This window comes from Neopsephotus bourkii, unplaced genomic scaffold (assembly GCF_033783945.1).
Source record: "Neopsephotus bourkii isolate Nb327-2 ecotype Australia unplaced genomic scaffold, CSIRO-AGI_Nbou_v1 NB_1760, whole genome shotgun sequence".
NCBI lineage: Eukaryota > Metazoa > Chordata > Aves > Psittaciformes > Psittacidae > Neopsephotus > Neopsephotus bourkii.
In genome coordinates, this window is record NW_026902234.1 from 7,031,570 (window position 1) to 7,056,197 (window position 24,628).

A 24,628-nucleotide genomic window follows, 5' to 3' on the forward strand; every position below is an offset into this window, starting at 1 on the left:
GCCATGACTATTCACAGATGTTTGCAAAGACCCAATCAGGTATCTTTGAACACTAGGGAGACATATATACACATAAATACCTACCACCAGAAAAGGGAATACGTGAGTCCATTTACATTCAGCTAGGTGAGCCATGCTCTCTTGATACTTCACCTGAAAAGACAGAATTGGTGACTGTTTATGAACATAAGTAAATATTTGTGTGTGTTGCCAAAATAAGAACAGAAGGGCTCATAAGCAGAGCAAAGGTTACATGGCAGCGATGCCCAGAGGTCTAAACAAAGAAAGGGGGAGATGTGCACGTGCACTTACTCACAGAGGAGCGCTACACACCCTTACTGCACATCTCTTTCCTCTCTTTGAGAAGACCAATGGCATGAGGGAGTCTGATCTTGCAACAGTTATTAAAGTCTGTGAAAAATGAGGAACCAGCTCTGAGCTCTGGCACTTCTTGGCTCACTGGGAAATCCTCCCACAGAGGAACTGAGTGCTGTCTCGACTGCTAAATGAAAGAGGGCTGGGGATCAGTAGCCTGGCTTGTGTCCACACCACTTAGTGCTTAACCCCACTAGACTAGATTTGTCTGGAAAGATGTAGGTGGAGAGGGCAAAAGCAGAGCCAGGGAGTGAATCAATGACAAGCAGCACAGGCAGTTGGCATGCCAGGCTATACCTTCCTTGCTGGGTTCTGCAGATCCACCAAGAAAGCCCACAGCTGTCTTTTTCTGTAGGAAGCAAAGGCTACTTTTTGTTCTTGATAAGCAAACTGCAGATTTAAGAGGTTAGACCCCAGGAAGAATCCAAATTTTATATTTGAAATGCTATTACAATAGTTAGGGAAAAGAAAGGCGGCAATCTCTGTTATAAACACATGTGCTAATTTATTTCATTTATTCAAAAGAATCATTTTGACAGAGAACTAATGTTGCATATTCAGGCACTGTATTTCTTTCTAAGGGGAAAAAAGAGACAGGAAAAGGAGGCACAAATTTTTTCGTTAGCATGATACAACATATTTAATGGTATTATTACAGCACATAATATGCCCTAGGGATTTTACTGCTTCAAATTGCAAATGTTTGAGATACAGTTGCAACACTTTGGTCCTAGCAGATGTAAACTGCTCTTTAAATTTTCCAGGTCTCAGACACTACAAGGCTTTTAGTCTCCCAGAAGAGTACAATTACAGCTTTGTGACACATTTGAGGATACAACCTACATGAGAGCAGCGCTCTAGTATTTGCGATAGCTGCTAACATTTACATTTTTAAACACTAAGTAGATTAAGCAAAGATTATATCACTCCAGCATCAAGCTATGAACTTGCTTTATACGTTCCTTCCAGCAACTGGGCTAGCTGAGACAGGTATCTGGGTGGGTGGGTGGACAACCTGAATTATATTAATTTCTGCAGGAAATTAAAGTTTGAAACCTAGAAACAAAAGAGAATCAGAGATAAATTGTCCCAAATATAGAGGTAAAAGATGGAAAATGGTAATGCAATTGTATAAACTGTCAAACATGTAAGTTGGACAAAGGCTTTTTCTGTGACAGTGCAGTTGCTTGGAAAAGTTCCAAAGATATAGTCTTAACGCATATGTCTGTTAAACTGAACCCTAATTATAAAAGAGCTTGTTAGACTTTAATATGAATACAATTATGTCCGTGCCCCACTGATACTGCAAAATTGTTGTTTTCATTATAAATCAGATCTGAGGCTGATCAGAACCAAGAATTTCACCAGGAAAGCTTGAATCTAAAACTTTGCAGTAAGAACATGCCTTACGGTAAAAACATGCTTCGGTTGCTTTCAAGCCACGCAGATGTTTGCTGTTTGAGGTACTTGTATGCAATCATAGCCTGATTTGAAAAATGGAAATGAAGAATTGTAGCCCATTAATGTAGAATAAAATCTTCTCCATCCATTTGGCATTTGGCATTTATTTACATAAAATGTTGAAAGTGTCAAGTTAATCATATATACATAAAATATTTTTCCATCTCAATGTAAATATGCATGGGGGAATATATTTTATATGTAAACATACACTTTTTTCCCCGGCATTCCATCATTATACACAGCAATATGTCAAACTTATGGGAAATACTTTTTTAACTGGAAAAAGCCAGTTCAAATTGCTGAATATGGCCAGATTAGAACTCCTGGGGGGACTTCTTCCCCAAATCGGAGCACCAAAAAGGTAAATGTAATTATTCATCTGCCTAAATAAGTGCAGTGCCATAAACTGGCAGTGTTATTTTCTGGGTTTTTCTTTTTCCTTCTTTTTTTTTTTTTTCCTCTCCAGTTTTGGAGTTAAAACACTAATTTTCTAACACAAGAGTGGGGAAGGCAGATGCAGGAGGTTTATGGCAGTAGGGTTATAGATACCTCCTTAGCAGGGATGATATCTGAAGCTGTATACCAAGATATGCCAGGCAGATCTTGGGTTTGCTGTCTATTTTCTGGCATGTTAATTTATACCTGTGCTATGTTATCTGCCAGGCAGTAATCCCATTCACACAACAAGGGATCTTCTAGTGCTAAGATCACTTTTGTCTCTAGCTGACATCACTGAAAACATGCAAAGCTTGGACAATCATGCAGCATCTGCCAAGAAGCAGGAAAAAGAGTGACCAGTTTTTATGACCCCTAATCATTAAAAGCAATTAGTTCTTAATGAATTAACAGATGCTGCACTTTTCCTTTGTATTTTGCCATGCTCTGACTAAAGAAAATGACTCTCCCTGGGATGGCATGCTATGGTAAGCAGGAAGCAGCTGGACATGTGGTTTTGCTGAGACCACGGGATCACTCTTAAGCAATTTGGGATCTCCAGCAGCTCATCTACAGATCCTGATGTGTGTTTTTGTTTAGGCTGTGTGGGTGTCTCCAGAGAGGAGATGTAAAACACAGACCTAATGTCTTTGTGGATCAGGTGTGCAACACGCAGCAAGCCTCATCATGACTAGAGGGGGTTGCTAATTACAGCCATATTTGCCTTTTGGGCATATTTGTTAATAGCTGTTAAAAATATACACATAAGCTGACAGGAAAAGGAAGACTATTTTCCCAGTGGCAACTGCAGCAAGAAATGCTAGAGCGCCCTTGTCTCATCTTCTCGCCCGTAGACTGAGAAGCACAAATTTGGCCTGGGGGAACGTGAAAAGAGATGCCTGAGACCCTATTTCTCCAATATTGCTCCTCCCAGATGAAAGTCCCTTCTAGATAGTGTTTACGGTTTCTTACCAAGGACTGACAGATATAAGTGGGCAGTGAAGAGATTAAGAGCAACCCTGCAGAGAAGGACTTGGGGTGTTGGTGAGAAAATGAACATGAGCCAGCTTCAGTGTGCACTTGCAGCCCAGAAAGCCAACGGTATCCTGGGCTGCATCAAAAGGAGCATGACCAGCAGGTCGAAGGATGTGATCCTGCCCCTCTTCTCTGCTCTTGTGGGACCTCACTTGGAGTATTGTGTGCAGTTCTGGTGTCCTCAACATAAAAAGGACATGGAACTGTTGGAACAAGTCCAGAGGAGGGCCACGAGGATGATCAGGGGACTGGAGTACCTCCCATATGAAGATAGGCTGAGAAAGTTGGGGCTGTTCAGCCTGGAGAAGAGAAGGCTGCGTGGAGACCTCATAGCAGCCTTCCAGTATCTGAAGGGGGGCCTATAGGGATGATGAGGAGGGACTCTTCATTAGGGACTGTAGTGATAGGACAAGGAGTAATGGGTTAAAACTTAAACAGTGAAGTCTAGATTGGATATAAGGAGGAAATTCTTTCCTGTTAGGGTGGTGAGGCACTGGAATAGGTTGCCCAGGGAAGTTGTGAATTCTCCATTCCTGGTGGTGTTCAAGGCCAAGTTGGACAGAGCTTTGGGTGACATGGTTTAGTGGGACGTGTCCCTGCCCATGGCAGGGGGGTTGGAAGTAGATGATCTTAAAGTCCTTTCCAACACTAACTATTCTATGACTCTATGATTCCATGATGCATAAATAAATCACCAAGCAGAAAATGTTTAGTTCATGCTGTCTAAAAGAGAAAAAGCATAATTCATGGTAGTCAGCCTTTGAATTTTATAATTTACCTAGATTATAAGGTAGTGCTGACATGGTATTTACAGTATCCATGAATAAATGGAGTAAATATTGGAAATATGCAAACAATGAGGTTACCACAGCTGGTGGTCTAAGCTAAAGTTCATGAAAGGTCATGACTTTCAATGTCCTACCTTATGTATTATTTTAATTCTGTGACTTCATCAATTAACATAGTGCAAAAGATAATTTCCCATCACAAACTTCTTGTTTTTTAAAAATAAGTTTGAAAAAAGGAGCAAAACAAACACATGGATTGAAGCACAGAAATATGTGTGCCTTAATGTTGTAGAGAGGCAGGGTTTTTTTGGTGTCTCTGCTTTCCTTCAGTTTCATCACTGATACAGATATGCTTCAAGGACATAAAACTTGACTTTGCAAAAGGGGAAGGTACAACCGCTTCTCAGACAACTTCACCATTTGATATTTCTGTATCGTAGAATCATAGAATAGTTCATGTTGGAAGGGACCTTCAAAGCTCATCTAGTCCAACCTCCCTCCAGTGAGCAGGGACATCTTCAACTAGACCAGGTTGCTCAGAACCACATCCAGCCTGGCCTTGAACACTGCAAGGGATGGAGCATCTTCCACTTCCCTGGGCAACCTGTTCCAGTGTTTCACCATAGAATCATAGAATAGTTAGGGTTGGAAATGACCTTAAGATCATCTATTTCCAACCGCCATCATTGTAAAAAAATTCCTTCCTTATATCCAGTTTAAAACTCCCCCCTTTTAGTTCAAAACTATTACCTCGCTACAAGCCCTACTAAAAAGTCTCTCCCCATCATTCTTATAGGCGCCTTTGAAGTACTGAAAGGCTCTAACAAGGTCTCCCTGGGGCCTTTTTGATCATGAATCCACATCCAAGATCTCCACCACTAAAAATATCAGAATGCAAGAAAATGCTTTCACATAAATAATCATGGACAGGTCGTATGTACTTTACAGGTGCCACCAACAAACCCAGCTCTTGCCCCAGGTTCCCAGGTTTAGGAGAGGAACCTCATGAACCACCTTCTCCACAGATTGTCACAGATATTTGCATGGGCTCAGTAGAAAATGTCTGTATGCTCCTAATGCTGCTAAACCCTTCTTAACTAAGACAAGTATATAATCCTCATTGCAGAACTTCACGAGTTTCAGGGTTTGACAGCAGAGCTCATCCTGGCTCTAGTTTTGTGAAAAAAGATGCAGTTTGAGTTTTAGTTTCAGGAGGAAAGAGGGCTCTCTGAGCCCATCACTGAGTGACAATGGTGACAAGGGAGAGCTTAAACTTAGAGAAGTATAAGCAAATGGAAATAGAGATGATGAAGAAAACTGTTTTGTAGCTTTGGTTACAGTTTTTATTGTTGTGAAAAAATATTGCACAGAACAATATTACATTTGTAGAACAACACAAACTATGCTGCTTCCCATATCTGTTTTTTATCACTTTGACCTTGCAAGTACCTTAAGAATTACCTCAGAGAGAGATGTAAAAAGTGTAAAAATGATAGCACTCCATTCTTCCTTTTACCTGAAGCTTCAAACAGAAGTGAGAACAGCTCAAGTAACACATAAAACTTGAATTGCCCCTGTGATCTGGCAATCCATCAGAAAAGTAATTCATTGCTTGGGCACAGAAACAAGGTTTCTTTCCAGTGGGAGTTGCATTGACAAGAGTGGACATAAGAGATTCTTTAATTTGTAAATGGGGGCACTGTGTGCTGAGGACGTGGGAGAAATCAAGCCTAATATAATGCTATCCATCTCTTACAGACCTGCTTATCTAGAAACTACAACTGTACATCCTTATTTGAGCCTGTTTTCTCACTTTACATAAAGATATGTGTTGGCTGTCATATAGGCAGGCCATCAGCTTTCTGAAGAAGTTTTCAGGGAAAGAAAAAGAGGTCACATTAGAGAAACAAAGCAAAAGCAAGAAAGGAGGATAGGTTCTTTCCAACACACTTAGTGTGGCTGGTGTGCATTTCTGCATAAATGGGGCACTAAAGAGGTGCAAGGGCCAAGGGGACCCTGAGGTCTCCCTGCACCCACAGCCAGCTGTGGTGCAGGGCCACAGCTGACCCAGTGGCCCACCAACCCCTTGTTACTGGCATGTTCCCAGTTTGGCCTCCCTATAGTCTGATGTTGGTCTTATCTGTTAGCAGTATCCAAACCCCAGTGCTGCCAGGCCAGGGCTGTTGGAGGAGCACGGTGGTCTCCACTGCACCCAGAGGCCTTCCAGGGCACATAGCTCGCAGGCAAACCGCCTACGCCCTGCTGCCTAAGTGCTTGGGGAGGTATGAAGGGAATGAGCATTTCAGCAGGAACATGATAAATTGTTGATCCTGAAACCTTCTCTTGCCAGACATCCACTTCAGTGATGTTCCCACTAGAAAGGCTGGTAATTTGGTGGGGAAGTGATGCAGAAGGGAAAAGGCAGTCATGACCTCCTGCCATGGAAGCTGCTGTGGTTGGTGCTGCTTTGTACAAACAAGAAGATACTCATTAGGGCAAAAATGTGAGCAGGGACTTGTACCTCCTCCAGTCAAAAGGCTGCCCTGACTGTTAGGCTAAGTCATGTGATCTCTTTTGTTTTCTATAATTAAAAAAAAAAATAAATAAAAGAAAATCTGGGATTTGTTCTGACGCACAATTAAAAAAAATTAAGTCAGAAACCTCATATTTGTAACGGGGAAAAAAGTTTTGACTGTTTGGCTGGTCCCCATAAGGATTTTCGCTCAGTGGGAGAGGCTTGCTTTCCATTTCTCCTTAAATAATTTTTTTTCTAAGGTGATTTACACAAAGACTTCCCTGTTATTTTCAGCCCCTCCTAATGTCTGTTGGGAAGTGCTACAGCTGGAGTGTTACTCCTTCTGGTTTGCTTGCTTACTTGCTTGTTTTAGGAGGGCTTGGCCTTTCCTTTAAGAAGCACTGGCACTGGTGGTGGGAGCAGCATGCTGGAGGCACGTCAGGGCTGTGCCCCATTCCCCCCCTCCGGGAGAGCTCCTGCTCCATTGCCCAGGTAAGCTTGCCCCACTGCCAGCTTGCAGCTGCTGGAGGGCACCTGAGTTTTCCATGGAAATAGCTGGAAGATGAATCTTACAACACCATGAAAAACTGCAAACGAGCATGTTAGACTCCCAAGCCTAATAATTCTAAGGTGAGAATTAATGAACAGCAATACAGTCATTCAGCATGTATGGGGTCATCTCAGTACCGCATCATCTCGGTGTTTTCTCTACGACTGCTTCCTAAGAAGTTTCCCCATCTGCCCCTATCTTAGGGAGAGGAAACTTGTTTTTCACATTTTGCTTCCAGGGGAGAGGTAAAACTGCTGTTACTAAACCAACTCATTTTAGATTCAGCAGCTCTTCTTAGTTCCTAAGACAATTATTTCTGTTCTGAACAGAAAATTAAAAGCTTATCGGGAAAACACAAATGACAAATCAACAGTGATGCTTTTTTAACATCTTTTTCTTTTTACTGGGTTTTATGCTTTCTAGATGACAGATAACCTAATAAGAACACTGTGAGTCTTGGCTTCCATTATTAAGTCTCTGAACCTGTGAGTACCTTCAAATCTCACAGTATTTGGGAGTTTCAGAACTGTGCAGAGACTGACATCATTTTAATGCAATAACGGTTGATGGAAAGGACAGAGGTGGAGAAATTTAGGAAGACTTTGCAGGAAGGAATTGAGGTGAAATTCTACAGGAACCATCAACAGAATATATTGAAATTGTAATAGAATAGAAATCCCATAGTGACCATCAATAAATAATGTCTGTTCTTAGCTCCACAGCACATTTGCATTTCTCAGCCTAAAAGCCAGAAAATTGTTAGAGAGGTCAACACACAGCTCTGTTTTTTCAACGATTTACATGAAAACATCTGAATTACTGCATCTTATAGGCACAGTGAATAGCAGCTGGGGTGCTGTGGGAAGGGGCTGCCACAAAGCATGGTGACACTTTTGAAGGTACCCCTCAGCAGGTCACTCCACTGCAGCACTGGGAGGCTCATGGCCACAGGCTTTCCTTGTATAAGTGCATTAAGCAATAGAGCACAGTTTCACTGTGTTTGGCAAATGTAATGAAGTCAGTATTAGGTGGTGGCCATTTATACTTCGGTACTTGATTTTAGAGTCCCAGAAAAGCCTCTTGTTTGTCAACAGGCCTCTGTCTTGCAGACAAAGGGATACATAAGCTGCCAACAAACATTAGGTTTTTAATTATTCTACTTTTTACATAACTCTGTTTGAAGGGGATTTATTATTTTTGTAGAATGAAGGCTGGCCGCATTTAAATTCAAAACTACATCCCAAGCTGCCTGGGCCATCATTGTTGGGAAGAGCAGGGAGAGGGAGCACAGGGAGGGGAAGTTCTCTGCTGGGAATAGGGGCCACACAGTGAGCAGGCTCCATGCCGAGGGATGCCCGAGGGGAGAGGCAGCTGGGGGGCACAGCATGGGGTGGCCAAAACACCAGCCAGGGTTTTGGACCGCTGTGCCCCAAGCAGGGGGATGCAGGGTGGTACATGGGAGCAGCCCTCCCATGTTCTCCATCCACCACCCGTCTTTCAGGCGTGGGTCCCCTCAGGGGGACACCAAGTGTGCAGAGGCCAAAAGGCAGCTCCCAGTCCAAAACCAGACAGAGGAATGATGCCCCAGCAACCAAACCCTTCATATCTGTGGGTAGTTGCAAGCTATGACCTGCTGGGGCTGCTATTTATGCCAATCATTACACGTTCAGGCAAGAGGAGGAACAACCACCACCTTGGCTAATAGCTGCTGAAGTCACAGCCCACTACATGGGCATGCCTGTAGAAATTGCATGTTTACAGGCAAGCATGTGTACACAAACACATCTATTTATACCCACACACCGTCAGAGAGGCTGACTGTCCCTCACATCTCTGTTCAGCCTGGTTATCCCAAATCTCAGATAATAACCCAGTGGAGGGAAATCTCTGTGCTTAATGTGCCGCGTAGGGTTGCAGTTAGAAAGTGAGTTGCCTCCACTCCTAGGGAAGGAGGAAGAAATGGCTTTCTTGGTTGAAATACTTTCTCTTTTGAGTCGATAATCATCAAATCTCTTCATAATTTCTCTGAGGATCTCATTTCTTTTTTTTTTTTTTTAATGAATGTGTTTACATTCCTAATAAGGAGCACATTAAGCCTAGTGGTACCTTATCTGATAAACCCCTTAGTAGGTTATGTCAAGCTGAGCCTTTCAAGGGAGCAAGCTAGTTTTAAAAGCTGGTTGTCCTCTGGGCTGGAAATGTGCAAGCCAAGCGCTCGCAATTAACTTGGGTTAATTACAAAATACCAGAAATGTAATAATGTATTTAAAAATATAACACAGGTGCTAATGATCTTGTTTTTTTTTCCTTCCCCCTCTCTCTTTTCCCCTCTCTGCAAGAACTTACAGCCTATCGCTCTGCTCCCAGGTAACAACCTCCCATGCTCCACAGGTGTTTGACACCTTTTTCTCTCATGTGGTGGGATTGATTAGCATAGCAAGATTGATTCAAGAGTGATTGCTTCTACCTTGCAGTTAGCATGGCTTTTACTGTTGCTTTCTGGGCTTGCTGAAGGAAGCAGGCCTGAGAAGTTCATTTTTCCTAGGTCTATCATCTGGTCTAATCAAAGATATCACTTCTCTTTCCATGCCTATTCTACCACCACCACCACACACATCATGAGAACTTTGAGACACCACTACCAGCAGTGTTATGCAAGATGTAAGCCTGTGTGAGTAACCACTTGACTTTCCCATGAAGCAGTGACCTTGTGACTGCACACTGTCCATTTCAGTCTTCCATCTCGGCATGCTCAGCCAATTCTGATTGCAACTTGCAGCCCATGATACTCAAATAACACTAGTTTTGAGAGAACAGGCAGGAGCTTTCAGTTCAGCAATTACTATTCTGGCATGACCTGTCCATAGCTTTCTGCTTGCTCATGTTTTTACCTGTTTTACCTATCCCATGTTCCTTATGCATATGAGTGTGAAATGCTTTACTGAAGTCCAGACAGCCCATGGCACCTGCTCTTTTAGGAATTAAAGCTTCCTGTCAAGGATAACTTACGGTTATGACCTGCCCACCTCATATTATATTGCACATCTAATTTGTGCAAAGTCTATTTCTCCTATGATTTTACAGAAGACATAGTCACATTTCTTGTGCAAAACCCACCGAAATAAACAACTATAGCTATCAACCCCAAGAGTAGATGGGGAGGGGAGAATATTTTCAGGCTTAGGGTGCCACCAGCCAAAAGTGTTACAAAACCAAACTTCCCACCTCACGAGCCCTACAGTTGAGTGCTGAAAGCATGAGAGGCAAGCATCAAGGCAGGTACACTGGAAGGATGAATGACCATGGGTTCAACTGGCCCAAGTCCTCTCCACCTGCGAGAGGAGTCTGATGAAGGAGAGGAGCTTGTGGAAGCTGAGTGGGAGAGGGAGAAGGTTGCTAGCACCCCTTCTGAGAGAAGGGGCCAGTTGTGTCCAAGGGCTGCTTGCTGCAGGTAGCTCACGAAGTCTTCTGCCAGGATAGGCATGGAGCTGCCTCATGCTGGTGTCTCAGCTTGGATGTCTGCATCCTGGGAACTGAGGTAACTGGAAAGCATTTCACACACTTCTGGACACCCCACAGTGTCTGAGGGGCAGACTTTGCCACCTGCTGACCTAACAGCAAGCACCACAGAAGGCACAGGCAAAGGGAGCAGTTCAGACTGGCAAATTAATGATCTGGAAAACAAGCCTACAGGGTGTTTGGAAAATACATATACAGAAAGGAAGCTATACTCCTTCTGCTTGTGGTATGCCAGACGCTGCTTTTCCCACGTGTACTATGAGGGTGTTCATGATTGCCTCCCCCAGTTACCTGACCAGGCTGCTGCCTACTTCTGACTTGAGTTCTGCCAAGCCTAGCCTACATGTTCTTTCCAAACATACTGTATTTCACACTGGCTTTATATTTCTTCTCCACACAACCCCTCCTCCATTAACTGGTCATTTAGCTGATTCAGATGCCTTTTATGGTGCTACAACCCAACTACGCTGTGAGCAGAGAAAGATATTTTTATCATGTGTAGGAACGTCTATTGCATCATCCCATTCCAGTGATACAAGCACAAGAAAAAGTGGAGATGTGGTTTCAGAAGCATTACCTTGTTCTGACACAGAGATGATGTGATGGAAATGTGTCAGAGAACTATGAGAAAAATTATGAGGATAGCACTAAAAGAGCATTAAAAACATAGTGAACGTCATGGTCTTATGGTCTTGGTTTCTACCATCTAGATATTTAGTTGTACGCATTTTTAATATTTATATTAATCTAAAACCGTTTTTTGATGAAACAGTCTTTGGACATGCCAAAAGTCTGACTGTGACTGTGAACTGAACCCCAGTTTTCAAATATTCCATGTTATTGTAGGGAAAACTAAATGATGACAGGAAAAGGACCTCTGGGAAGCAGTGGCAGTCCTAAGAAGTCTGAAGACAAGGAGACAGTGAAAGGGTTTAAAGTTATCTCCAGAAACATTAAAGATGATCAAATAAACATAATATTTTCTGTTACAAACCAGAGGGTGCCGCATTTTCTTACCAGATGATGAGGGATATTGTACTGAACAAATGCAGCTCCTTCCAGCTGCTTTAATAGCTATGTGTAACACCTTGTCAGCCCTGAGACATTTTGGATTTGGCTGTTTTTAAAAATGACAACTTCCTGTAGCTCCCTTTAGAAGCTCTGGGAAGTGAAGTGTCATCCACAAGGAGCTGAAGACCTTCTGCTCCCTCTGACTGCATTACTTGCTGAGAAAGGAGGTGTTTTGAGACAGCACATTTTTGTGCTGCAGTTTTAGAACTGGATGTGAATTACCCTCTCTGTAAACCACCTTTGAACAGATTTAACACTGCCTCACCAATGTTTAGTTTAATGTTTTGACGTAAATTATGTCCTGTGAACACATGGAGGTTTGCAAAGTTCCATCTCCCAAACCAGATCCCGACTCCACTGGGGGGCAGTGCATTAGCACATATATTAATACTGCACTCACCTTCTCCTGAGAAAGCGAGTTTTCCCAGAGAAATACTTAGCTACCATGCAAGGCTCTACTTAATGGAACAAATATGCACAGGCAAATATATACAGCAAATATCTCTCCTGTATGTGCTGTTAGATTACTGACTTGCTGGCTAAACAACCAACACTAACCTGAGAACGAAACCAAATCTGAGTACAGAGATAGTTTAAAGATAAACTATTTATTGGCACCAGGATCAACAGATTCTAAATTAGCTGTAAAGCTTCAGGGAATAATGACATGTGAAATCAGGGGGTTTTTTTGTTTTTTTCCTTTTTCTTTTTCTTTTTTTTTTTTTTTTTAATACTCAGCCCCTTAGGAGATTTGGGATGGTTTGATGTTCATCTGGAGGCTTGTCAAAATCCTATAGAAACTTAATAGCCTGCCAACATGGGTGGTTGCTGCTTGAAGGCATTTTGACATGGCAAAAGTCCTGTCTGCATGCTGCAAACCTGTATCCGTCAAAGGCTGCTTGGAAGGACATGAAAACAGGAGCTGTGCGGTGTCAGAATTCCGTGTGCGGGATTGCAGGATAATGTATGCGCATCCCCGCTCTCTTGGGGCTGCCAAGCTGGGTGAGGAATCAATTTGGCCCCTTAATTATTCTGAGCACTGCCTAAGCATTAAACCCCACAAGGTGCTGCCACACCTATATACCAGATTTGGGTGGGACGGGCCTCCCTCTTCTCTCTTTAGAAGAGAAATGAAGACCGGAGGGCAGCTGGGGAGGAGGGATGAAGCTGGGTAGAAGCAGGAATCAGGGCAAAAGTCTAGGCACGGAGCTAGAGGAGGCGTGGACAACTGGCATTCCAGATCAGGAGCCCTAGCCTGCAGAAAGGGCACAGAGAGTGAGGATGGGAGTGGGGAGCATGGTGTAACTGGAAGGCAGCAGAGCCGAGCATGGGCTGTAGTTTTTCTTTGGTGGGCTCTCACGAACTGGTACCTCCACAGCAAGTTGTAGAGACAGGTGCCTGGTGCGGTCTGGGTTACATGGCTGCCGAAAACAGCATGGGGCCTCCAGCACTGGAGGCAATCACAATGCATGGGGCCTCCAGGGTTGGAGGCGATTGCAACATGGGGGAACGGTATGAGTTGCCAGGGCTCTGGGAAGCAGAACTGCAGCCATCCTGTGCTGAGTGTTGGGAAGGAGAAGAGGATGAGCCTTAAACCATCCTTGTGATGAGGTTCAAGCTCCTACTTGAAGGCATGGGAGAAGACTGCTTGACAGACATCAAGGATGTCTGCCCCATGGCAGCACAGAGAGCGTTGTTTGCATGTCCCCTGGCAAAGCTCTGCAGCACCATGCCAAGAGCCTTGGGATAGTGACAAGAATCAGAGTGAGGAACCAGCTGGTAGGACAAAACCTTGGTTGCGCACCACCCTAAAGGGAGACATATAGGTATTCTGGCCTGAACCCAGGAGCTGGGTAGCTGAGGGATAGATACACACAGAGAAGCTTCTGTAGGTGAAACACAGGAGTTGCACCACAGCAGAGAAGGCACTTGGGCTGGCTGTGCCTTTCCAAGTGAAGCCCTCACTCTGAGCAGTGCAGGTGGAGGAACTGCTTAGCTGAGAGGACCCTGCGCTGTCAGATGGACTGGGACTGCCTGGGACACGTGCTTGGGGAGAGCGCTATCTGCAACCCATTCTCCATGCAGGAGTAAATCCTTTCTCGCTGGGGCCCTAATTTGCCTTCTCTGGGGCCCTCATTGTGCTTTTGCAGTTACATGGCTGTACCCTCTGAGAGGAGATGGGTGGTTTTCTGTATTTTGTTCCAGGCTGTAGAGAAATGTAAAGTACACATTTGATACCCGCACCAGGACTATAGTCCCATCTGATGACTGGAGCTACTCTTGTCCCTGCTGGGTTGCATTCAAGCACCTCAGGTTTTGGAGCAGGACTGGTTGTGTTAGACCTATTTAGGATCCCTCTAGGCTAGAAGAGGCAGAACTTGCTGGAAGTTCATGCTGACTCATCAGTCCCTGGTTTTGGAGCTTGTGGAGGAGGAGGTTCTCACTGTGCTTTATGGTTTTGTTTCGTTTTGCTTTGTTTTGTTTTCATGGCTGGACATGTCACAGACAGTTTTGTCCGAGAACCTTACGGCCAAGAATGCAGATTTACTTTGCAACAGGTTGGTGGAGAACATCTGGGCTTTATAAGGAAGAGACTTCTGAAGCAGGAGGAGGAGACTGGGGAAGCTCCCAAAGAAATGGCCTTAACTAAGTCCCACGCAGCTAAAGATGCCAGATAAACTGGCCATGGGAGGGTGAGGTAGAAAGCTGGATATGCTGTGCTCTGGGTAGGGATGATGGGCTGTTGGGAAGGAGTGCATTAGATCCCTGACAGAGGAGAAATGCTGCATGTCTGGTTGGAGGTATGTCACTCAGCTTGTGGGCAGAAGAGAAGTGCAAAGCAGAAAGCAGAGCTGGCTAAAACTAACTGAGATAATTCTAAGAAGATTAAAAATCATTTTAGGTAATTAATGGATAGTTCATGTTATCAGGATTATAAGAAATAAGAATAGCTTACAGCTGTAAATGCAAGGGTTTTTTTTACTCTCCTGGCGCTTAAGAACTCACTGTAATTGTAGCAATGAGAGACTGAAGGCTCTCCTCGGATTAAACTTGCCTGCAATTCAGATGATACTATAAACACTTCTTCAGCTTACGTGGACCTTTACTGGAAAACTTGGATCATAGACGCTTACAGATTTGGATATTGCATCTCCATCTTATGGCCTTCATGCAGTTTATTACTAAACATGGAAAAAAATTAATTCTCCCTATATTTCATTTCTATCACATCTGACAGCTTTCTAGTTTGTGTCTATGTGGGCAACATTTGTAGCCAAGTATTTTAACATAAAAATTCCTTTTCCAAGGCCAGCATGGATGTTTTTCCTGTACTTCATCTGCCTGATTTTGAAGGAGTGATTTTGATGCTGAGGTAACAATAATATAATAAAACTTATACTGAAGCAAATCTCAGAGCTACATTAGATTAGCCTAATTAAAACAAGATTCTTGCATCTTCTGGGCTGTACTTTCTTTAAAAGTCTGTGTAGCCCCAAGGCACACCTACCACCAAAACCAGACTGCAAAGCCATTAAATTTTACACAGAATTATACAGACCTTTGCCAGTTCAGGCCATCAGTACAACAAAAGGCATCCTGTCAGAAGAAAAAGGCTGATTCTGAGATCTCTGCTTGTTATATACTTCCCAGTTACCAAATAATTCAATTATAAAAAAAAAAAAACCAAACAAAAACCAAAAAGGACTGGATGGGAGCTCAAGAAGTTATCTAACCTATCCTTTTGTTTCACACTAAGACAAAATCATTCTCCACTACCCCAACAAGCATTTATCTATTCCTCCAACTGGGTCTTAGGGAACTCCAGTGACAGAGATTACACAATTTTCCCTTGTCTGTTTATTACAGTGCTTTGCCGTTCTTGGTCTCGGGCAGCTTCTCTTAATGTCTTTTCTGCATCTTTTCGCCCACTTGAAGCAGCTGTTGTTTGGTTTACCCACCAGGATTTGAAGAACAGATTATTTCCTTCTGCTCTGAAGTGTTCTCCTAGGCATTTGAGTCTGACCTCATACTTCAGCTTGATCATATTCTATGCAAAACAGTCCTGATTCATCCAGTCTTGCACCACTAAGCCTCAATTTCTAGAGCACTGGCTGTTTGTATTTCTACCTCTATTTTCTCCAGTTTGACCTTATCTTTCTGGAGGTAAAACTAAACAGAATAGCTTTATGAAGGCCTCGGCCATCCTGGGTAGAGTGTTTAATCAAAGAGTTTATAAGCTCTTTTTCACACATCCCTGGATGAGGTTGTGGAGAGAATAAAGGTCTCTCAGTCAGATAGGCATCTACTAGAGACTGTAAAATGTCATCTGTTAAGCAATTACATGTTTGAAGCTGGTAAGTTTTTTGACCTGCTCTTCTCCATCCTTCCCTGTAATCTATGTTGGCATTTCTACCAAGATGTGAAAAAATATCTTGCATTTATAAGGCACATATCGATTTTGCAATGCTGTAATTTCTGCCCCAGCAAATACATTCCTTTTGTGCCTAACGATTGCTCTGGAATTTCCATCCTGCTGGAGCAAACTTTACCAAATTTGCTGCTTTGCCAGTGATGCCATAACAACATATTCCCATTCTCCATGCTCCTTGCTTTGCCAGGTTGGTGAAGGGGATGTTGAGACTGCCATGGTAAGAGTGTTTTCATCTGGAGAACAAAAGCAATCTGCACCCTCAGAAAGCTGTCATCATATCTCCTGCAGGCTGCTGAGCCATGCCAGCTCAAATCTTTTCACTGTGGTGCTGGATGAAAGCAATGACTCGTGCATCATGAGCTGCTATTTTAAGTTGGATGCTCCAGTTTTTGAAAAAGATCTCTCTGGCAGAACATCTTTGCAATATTTCCGCTACAAAAATCTGCTTTCATGCTCAAATTCTAATGTTTGTTTCTGAGGACTGAACTCATTACAAGCAAACACACTTGTGTGGTCAGGAGAGAATCCAGTTGTAAGGGCTGGCAAGAACAGTTCTGCTTTAATCAAAGAAATTGCTCCCCTTCATCCATTAACTTCTCTGAGTATCTTGTATATCACTTGATGGCCACGTCTGGGCTCAAACTACTGGAGGATGTCCTAATAGATAACATCTATTTTAATAAAATAACGCAGAAGTATAGTAGTCCTCATCAAATGCACATTGCAGATACCCAATTGCCTTTTGATCAGCCATGTTAAAATAAGGTTGTTAATTTCTTAAGTAGCCTGTAGAACTAAGCATAAAAACAAAACAGTGATATGTAATGTGTGGAGCCTGGAAGATGCTACATGTGAAGCCTATGTCTTGTCTCTTTGGAGTACACATGCCATATGCTTAGTGTTGACTAATTTTTTTAATGTGTGGAAGACTGAAGGGTGGCTTGCACGTGGAGACAGTGAACCTCTCAGCAGCTTTGTTTTGCATAAAGCAGTGACTGCTCCCACAGAGCCAGCACCTTAGAAGATCAGCAACTTAGAAGAAACATGGGAAGCTTCAATTTAATACAATCCCTAAAATTTTTCTATCATCTGTAACACTATGTCACTCTTACTAAAGAGAAAGTCAGGGCATTCAGAGAGTGAGATTTCCCTGTTGCTATGGGTGGTGAAATTTTGAAGGACCTTATCCTACAGGCTGCAGTAACATCAAGTTCGAAGGAGAGAAGAGATGGATTATGAAAATATATGGGTTTAGCTTTTTAGCTTTTTTTTTTAGTCTCCTCAAAAGACAGTGCATTAAAAATAGACTGGAGTGCCTTGCAGGTGTATTATTGCTTGCTTGAGTTTGCACCCAGAGAAAACACTTGCTGGAGTCAAGTGTCTGCTTTGAAAGGAGTCAAACAAGCAGGTCAAAGCTCTACTTATACTACTATCACACGAGAAAGCCAGTGCTAACTAAGGGGAGGGAAAGACTGTGTGTCTCATCTGTCAGCTATTCTTAATCCTAGCTGTCAGGATGTGATCACATTGTTTTGAGTTTATTCTGAAGAGAAAGCTAGTATGTACGTCAAAGCCAGCTCTAGTCTGCTGGGTTCATCTGAAACAGAGGAAGCTTGCTCTTTAACTGGATCAGCTAGCTTACACTGGTAATACCTTCTTCAATACTTTCTGGAGAACCTTAAGATGCTGCTTAGAGTTAGTTAATGGGGTAACCTCCATCCTGAGCAGTACAGATTGTGAGATCTATTTCCCAGGTCAGCTGGATATGTTTTAATTAGTTACATTTTATAGTAAAAAACATGTTGCTCCTGCAAGGCAAGTTGGAAAACACCCTTGTGTCCAGCAAAGTAATGCCTCCATATCTAATGTAAGATCTATGAAGGGACAGACATTCATAGCAGTCAGGAGAAGTGTGTCACAGATAGGGCATGGGTGGATTAGCAAGATAAACAGCCCAAATAGAACACAACAGTAATGCTGGGTGCTCCAGTGTTCCCGGGCACTGCAGGGACACTGGAGAAGCTGACGCTGCTGCCTGCACACATCTTAGTGTCCAGGCACCAGGAGGAGGAAGAAATCAAGGCAAGATACACTGTAAATCCATCATCTTTGAGCTAGAAAGGTAAGTTGAATAGCTGCTTGAAGAGGTCGGAGCAGAAACACATTATTTACTCCTTAAAGCCTAAAATGTTTCACAGAATTGGAAATAGAATAGGTGACTTTGTAGAATGACAAGGTTTGGGGTATTTTTTAGCTTTTCTTTTATAAACAGCTTTGCTTTATTCCTGGTGGCTGATGGGGCAACCAGCCACTAACCTTCTTTAGCCATTTATTTTGCCTGCTGTAGAGCTGGGTTGTATGTCAGTGGTGTTCTAACCTTAATTTTTTCTTAATGTAAATAAACATATTTTTAGGATGCAGACCTCAGCACCTTTTTTTTATGGCAAGATCTCCTGATCACCCTGAAATCACAGTTGCTGCCACTGGATTACCACGTTTCCTCACTTCCCTCTACCTTAACTGCACTGTAGATAGCAAATCACACTGATTTTTGCCAGCTGAATGTACCTAGAAGTATTGTTTTGCAGCCCTATAGGCATCAAATAGCGATTGCTGCAGAGATCTTGCAAACTGGTGCATGGTTTCTGCAGGACAAGGATACATATCATAAAATATTTTATGGGGCTAGTGAATCTACCTAGCCCAAATTTGTGGGAGGTATTATTTTTAAGCTAAAAAGTTCAGGGTGATGGGTGATCCTTATTGGTCACAAATGACATTTTAGGTAGTCTTCCCATCCTCCAGGTTAAAATGTCTGCAGACACCAATACAGAAATAACCCAGACACCGATGGTCCTGAATCTCACAGGTGACTGTGGTGATTGGTGGATACAAATAAGAAGGGACTATCCTCTCTTGGAGAAACTGTTTTAGTAAATTCAAGCAAGCAAAACATGAATTTTAGGCCTTTCCTGTCAAACATGATGCCTTGTTCCACTGGTTTGGAAAAGATCTTAGCTGTTGTTTCCCTTAGAACAATATGACAGCCTTGGGGAAAATTAAACTGGTGAGGGATTCAGTATGTAACATATACAGAACACTGGAGAAATCTCAGACTGGGCATGAAGAATTACTCTTGCCATGAGTTGGCAGGATTTTTATCCCTTGTTTACAGAAAATTGAATTTCGGGGATTGGTCAGTGTGCCTCCTGGGTGAGACATTTACTGGCTGTGTGATTCTGTGCTGACCTGCCAATCTCCAAATTCCAGGTGCGAATATGTTGAGAAAATCTAATGCAGAAGGATACGTGCCCCTGTGAAGCAAGATGGTGTCAATTAGTTCATTGCTGGAAAATATAATTCGAAGAATTTTTGGAAGAGGAAATGCCAAGTTTCTAGTTAAACTTGTTGAGTATCTCTGGCAAATTTGAATAAGAAACTTTCTCTGGAGAGACTATAAAAATAACTGCTCAAGCCAAGTAAACAATGTATTCAATGTGACAACTTTTGTCATCATGTCAACTCCGATTTTCACAGATTATGATGAATGCAAGAGCGAGAAGCTAAAATAACACAAAAGGCTTGTAAACAGGGGGGGAGTCTGGGAGAGGAACTGGAGTGGGAGAATGAAAACCCACGAAGTTAAAGCATATTAAACCTGTAAAGCTTCTTCCGAAAGTGGCTGCTAGAGCGTTCTCAGTCTCTTACTTGACTGACTGAACATTCAGCATGAAAAAAACCTGGAACGGCCAAAGAGTTACATCACTGTGCATCTAAGAAAGCAGTCTGAGGGCCGCAAATGTAATTGTTCTCTCATGCTTCACATACTTGATGCTGACATCCTGTGCTTAAGTCCTGTATATTGGCAGCGCTTGTAACTTCAGCTCTATCTGAATGTATGAATATGAAACTCACTGACTGCTGCAGCTGGAAAACAGAGATCTCTTCTTATTGGGAAAGACAGCATTTGTTGATAGGTATAATTAGAAATTGCTCTACAGTGCGAAAGGACTAATACTATTTTTCTAACATACAGGAAGCATAGGCAGACCTCAGATGCACATTCTTAGTTAACTCAACACAACATGCCAAACCCATTGTGCAGTGCTGCTTCTATTCCTGTTCTTGGCCTCACACTAGTGAAGGTTATCCATTTAACCACCTTGCAGGGAAGGGAGGTTATCCTGAAAGCAGGCTGCATTAACAGAGGCTGGGGCATGGACTTCACAGTTAAGTAGCCTATCAGAATTTGTTTGTCGTGTTGCACAGTAGGAGCATGCTTTAAGAGAAGGGCCTGAAACAGAGAAGAATAATTCTTATGATAGGATGACTGCTGTAGACCAGTCTGGAAGAAGTAAATATGGGAAACATTTGGTCTCTTATGTAAACATGCTTACTTTTATAAAGCCTTGGACCTGTCTCAGAAGGGTGAGCTCATGTGCAGCTGAGTAGACTTCGGTTATCTTCCTGTGGATCAGCCTGACAAGTTGCCATGTATGCTTCAATTAACTTAGAAAACCTGTAACCATTCCTATACCCTGCCCATGTACCTCAGTGGTCCACTGGAGCCCTTTTAGTCAAAGCAGCCCTCAGGCTACTTTAATATAATATGTTGAGGCTAAGCCATCAGAGACAAAGCCTAAGGCATACATCAGCCTGTGGACTAAAGCCAGTGTTGCAACATGGATGTATTTCTTCCTCTGTGCTAACTCTATAATATGATGCAACAGCATCTGGTCACACCTCGCATGGTGCTTGCCTGCCCGAATTAAAAAGGACTCAGCCCCATCTTGTTTTCAAGGTAGGTTTCTTTCCCAGTCCTTCTGTTGTCTTAGAGGTCTAAAACCTGTAATTTCTGTCAGTATGTTGGGAGGCACTGAGGGACATGGCTGTGTCTCCGCATACAGTCACACACTCCCTGTGTGACTGACGGGGTAGGAGTTACTGAGGTCCCTACCTCCAGACCTGTGGGGGGTAGAGACCACTGTCTTTAGAATAGGAGCAGCTGAGACACTTGAGAGGATGCAGGTTGTTTGAACAGCCCTGGTTCAAAGGAAGAACCTGGCATTCAGGGGAGAGCAAGACTACTTCCTCCCTGAGGTGGAGCATCAGGCACAGCTGTGCAGGTGAAATCCCACTGAAGTCTGCGGTGAAATTCCCAGTGTTCCTGGCGGCATCTGGATTTGAGCCATGACACACAAAGAGAGCGCTCGATATGGTAGTTGACAGAACTAATAAAAGGGGATCATGTAGATAAAAACGGTGTGTGTTCATTGAACTCAAAGGAAGCAGTTGTATAATTTCCCTATCAAAACAATACCACTACAAGGACCACAGACTTACACTAACATGAACCTGTACTTAAAGGCTGATCAGAAACCTTAAGATTCTCTTGAAAACAGCCAAATCCTAGCTCAGAGCCTGAAATACAGCACTCGTTATAATCCAGGTAACAATGCAGTCAATAGCACATTAACAGTTAGTGAAAATATGAAAACTGCTGTAGCCTTCACTGCAGCAAAGGGCTTATTTGTAGTCTGTTGCTTGCATCAAAATGACATGTTACAGAAAGATGAAGGGAGCCTGTCACAGCCCATTTGAAAAGTCAGTTCTTCTAGACAAGGCTGGCTGCTTTCATCCCTCTTTGCATTATCAGCTGAACTGCTGGCACCAGGTATTCAAGGAATTTCAGAGGGAAGGAGGACAGCACAATATTTCCTTGTCACTGTGATAGATTTCACAGAACATTTGGGCAGTACATCTAGCATCCTGTCACACAAATTGAAATCTTTGGAAGGCCAACAGGCTTTAAGAACAATACTCAGCTTACTCTAGGACTGGTGTGTTTGGTTGCGACTAGATCCCTCTTTTGCTCACGAATCACTCACTTTCATCCTTTAAATGTGTTCAGAGAACTGGGGGTTGGGATAGTTCTGCAGCAGTCTACCTGGCTTGGTAATTAAAGTGTCCATATTCATTCTTCTTTGTTCCCATGTACCTGTATCTCAGGGAACAGAGTTTCTCTGCTAAGGATGGAGCTACTCCCCAGGCTGCTGTACATCTCAGAGACAATTAGCTGTGTGGTCAGCAGGCACGGCTTTAGGAGAGAACCTGGGCTTCACCAAAGGGGCAGGTTTGGCACTCCTGAGTGGAGGTGAGACAAGCTGCCGTGCCAAGTGATGTGGGCACCCCTCCTTTAGGGTGCTGGAACCCAGCCAGTAACCTAGTAAGATCTTTGAAGTATCAAGCTGCTGACAGTGCTATTTAAGATTGGTAAACAGGCATCCTATTTAAACCGTGGTTAGGGAAAGATCCTTAGTGCTTGGGAAAGGGAGTGTTGTCAATCTAGAGTCTGGGCAGCACAGGACCCCAAAAGGACTGCCTTGCTCCCTGAAAAGTGGCCGTGCAGTCAAAGCCCACTCCTCTTTCTGGATTAAATACCTGAGTCACCTCTATGTTGCACAGTCCAGAGCCCATTATGTAGCTACATTTCACCAGCTGATATTTTCCCGTAACACCTAAAACGCTACCCTTCCCTTCACATGCTCCAAACTCAGATCTTCCAGATGGAAATGGAAAGTATTGCTGAGCACAGTGGTATGTTTTCTGCCCTGTGTCACGAAGATAATGGCATGCTGGTATGAGCAAGCCTGGTCTTCTGTACAATTTGTATGTACTTTTTAAAATCTTTCCATGTGTTTGGGATTGAAGCTGTTTTATGAATAAGACTGCAAATACAGTCCTATCTATTGTCTTCCCTCTTTTTAATTACCTCTCAACATCTGACTGCATGCTGTTTCTCAGTAGTACAGCACAATGTGTCAGACACGTACAAACTTTGGCCTTTTGCACTTCAATGACACCCTGATTAAACTCAAAGGACCCTTTGAACAGCACCCTGATTTTGAAAACATCCCAGAGCAGATACATAAGTAAACAATTAAAGGCACTGTCCTCAGTTCCAATGGGTTAATTCCTCCTCTCTTCCATTGCCTATTCCCAAGGCATAGCTTGCAAATGCTTCTAACCCTGTCATACTCTGCTTATTTTTATGTTCAAGTTGGAAAAGTACACACTCCGCAGCAAAGACCATAAGACCATTTCCATGCAAAGTCCAAGCTTTCAAACTGTATCCATGTTTCTGTCACTTTGCCCAACAAAGTGATACTTTAGAGAGGGCAAAATGGCTTCTTACCTACTTGAAAATCTGAAAGCTCATTTTTCCCAGTCTTTTCTTCAAACAGTTTATCTTTTGGGGAGAGATCAACTACAGACACCTTGTGGAATCCTTTTTCTTGGCCATTATTAGGAAGCATGAAAAGAGTTGTGCTGTAATATCTCACCTTTAAGTATCTAGGTGTACTTAACCATATTTCTAGGCTCCCGTTAGGAACAAAAGAGACCTTTGACTTGTTTCAAGAACTTGTCCTCCTATATATAGAGGGAAAACCATTATTTTCCCTTGACTGTTTTGGAGAAGTACAGGGTAGCACAGGGCTTGCTTGTTTGTTTGGTATACACTATCATGCTTTCTTCTGATTTTAAAGAAGGTACCCAAACTTGCTCAATCAAACTTGCCAAGCTGTACCTGCTCAGGCCCTTTACCTTCTGCAGTGCAAAGATTCAAACCAGAGGCTTTCCCATACTCTTCCTTACAAGGAGGAAGAAGAAGGTGAGACACTAAGTGACTAAATGTGTGACTCCTCGATAAGAAGGTTAATTTAAAACCATACACTTTGCTCATTTAACTTTTTTCTTTTTGTGTGAGGAAATATAAAACGCCACTGTAATTGTACTTTGGCCTGTGGGAATAATATCCCAGAAATAACAGCTCTATTTAAATTCTAGTAGCTTAAGATCTCTGTGGGGCTGCTTCTTTCACTGCAAGACCTATAATTAGCCATTCATTATGGCATTGAACACTAATCCTGAGGAAGCCCATATTTCCCCTCGAGCACTGTATCCCAAGCATGCCAGTGAGCAGGGTGGACTACTACTCTGCAGTTCATCCTCCTGCTCAACACAGGGAGCTCAGGGGATTGGAGAACCACCTCAGGGGCACCCCACAGGGCTCTGCAGCAGGGACACCTTGTAGGACACCCCATTGCTTTCAGGTGTCTTGTACTGTGTCTCACACTGCAAACATGGAATTGCCACACTCTAAGTCTGAAAGCTCTGGTGGCATGATTCGCGCTGCTTTCCACCTATCTTTTTGCTCTGCAGTGAGAAAAGAAATTAGCTTCCCATTTAGGAAGGACGGGAAGCCATTAAGCCAAGCATTCCTTTCCTCTGGGACGGGAAAATTTCCTCAGCCGTTGGACCAAGCACGACAGCTTTGGGGATGGGGATAGCTCACTGGTGCTGCTCCAGGTCTAGCCGCCTGTGCCTCCATGACAGGTGACATTTTCCCAGCACAGCCAGAGGGGATACTTCCAGGGAGCTTT

The 24,628-nt window shown here is 43.1% G+C and overlaps 1 protein-coding gene across 2 annotated transcripts in view; it reads right to left on the reverse strand.

The window, feature by feature from the left end:
• The window catches only part of EDAR (ectodysplasin A receptor), a 75,792-nt gene that overhangs the window by 27,287 nt on the left and 23,877 nt on the right, over positions 1-24,628 (reverse strand). For both annotated transcript variants that reach the window (XM_061377612.1, XM_061377611.1), the window contains one exon: positions 85-153. In XM_061377612.1, the coding sequence (XP_061233596.1) occupies positions 85-135 (51 nt within the window). In that variant the 5' untranslated portion in view covers positions 136-153. The remainder of the gene's footprint in view (positions 1-84; positions 154-24,628) is intronic.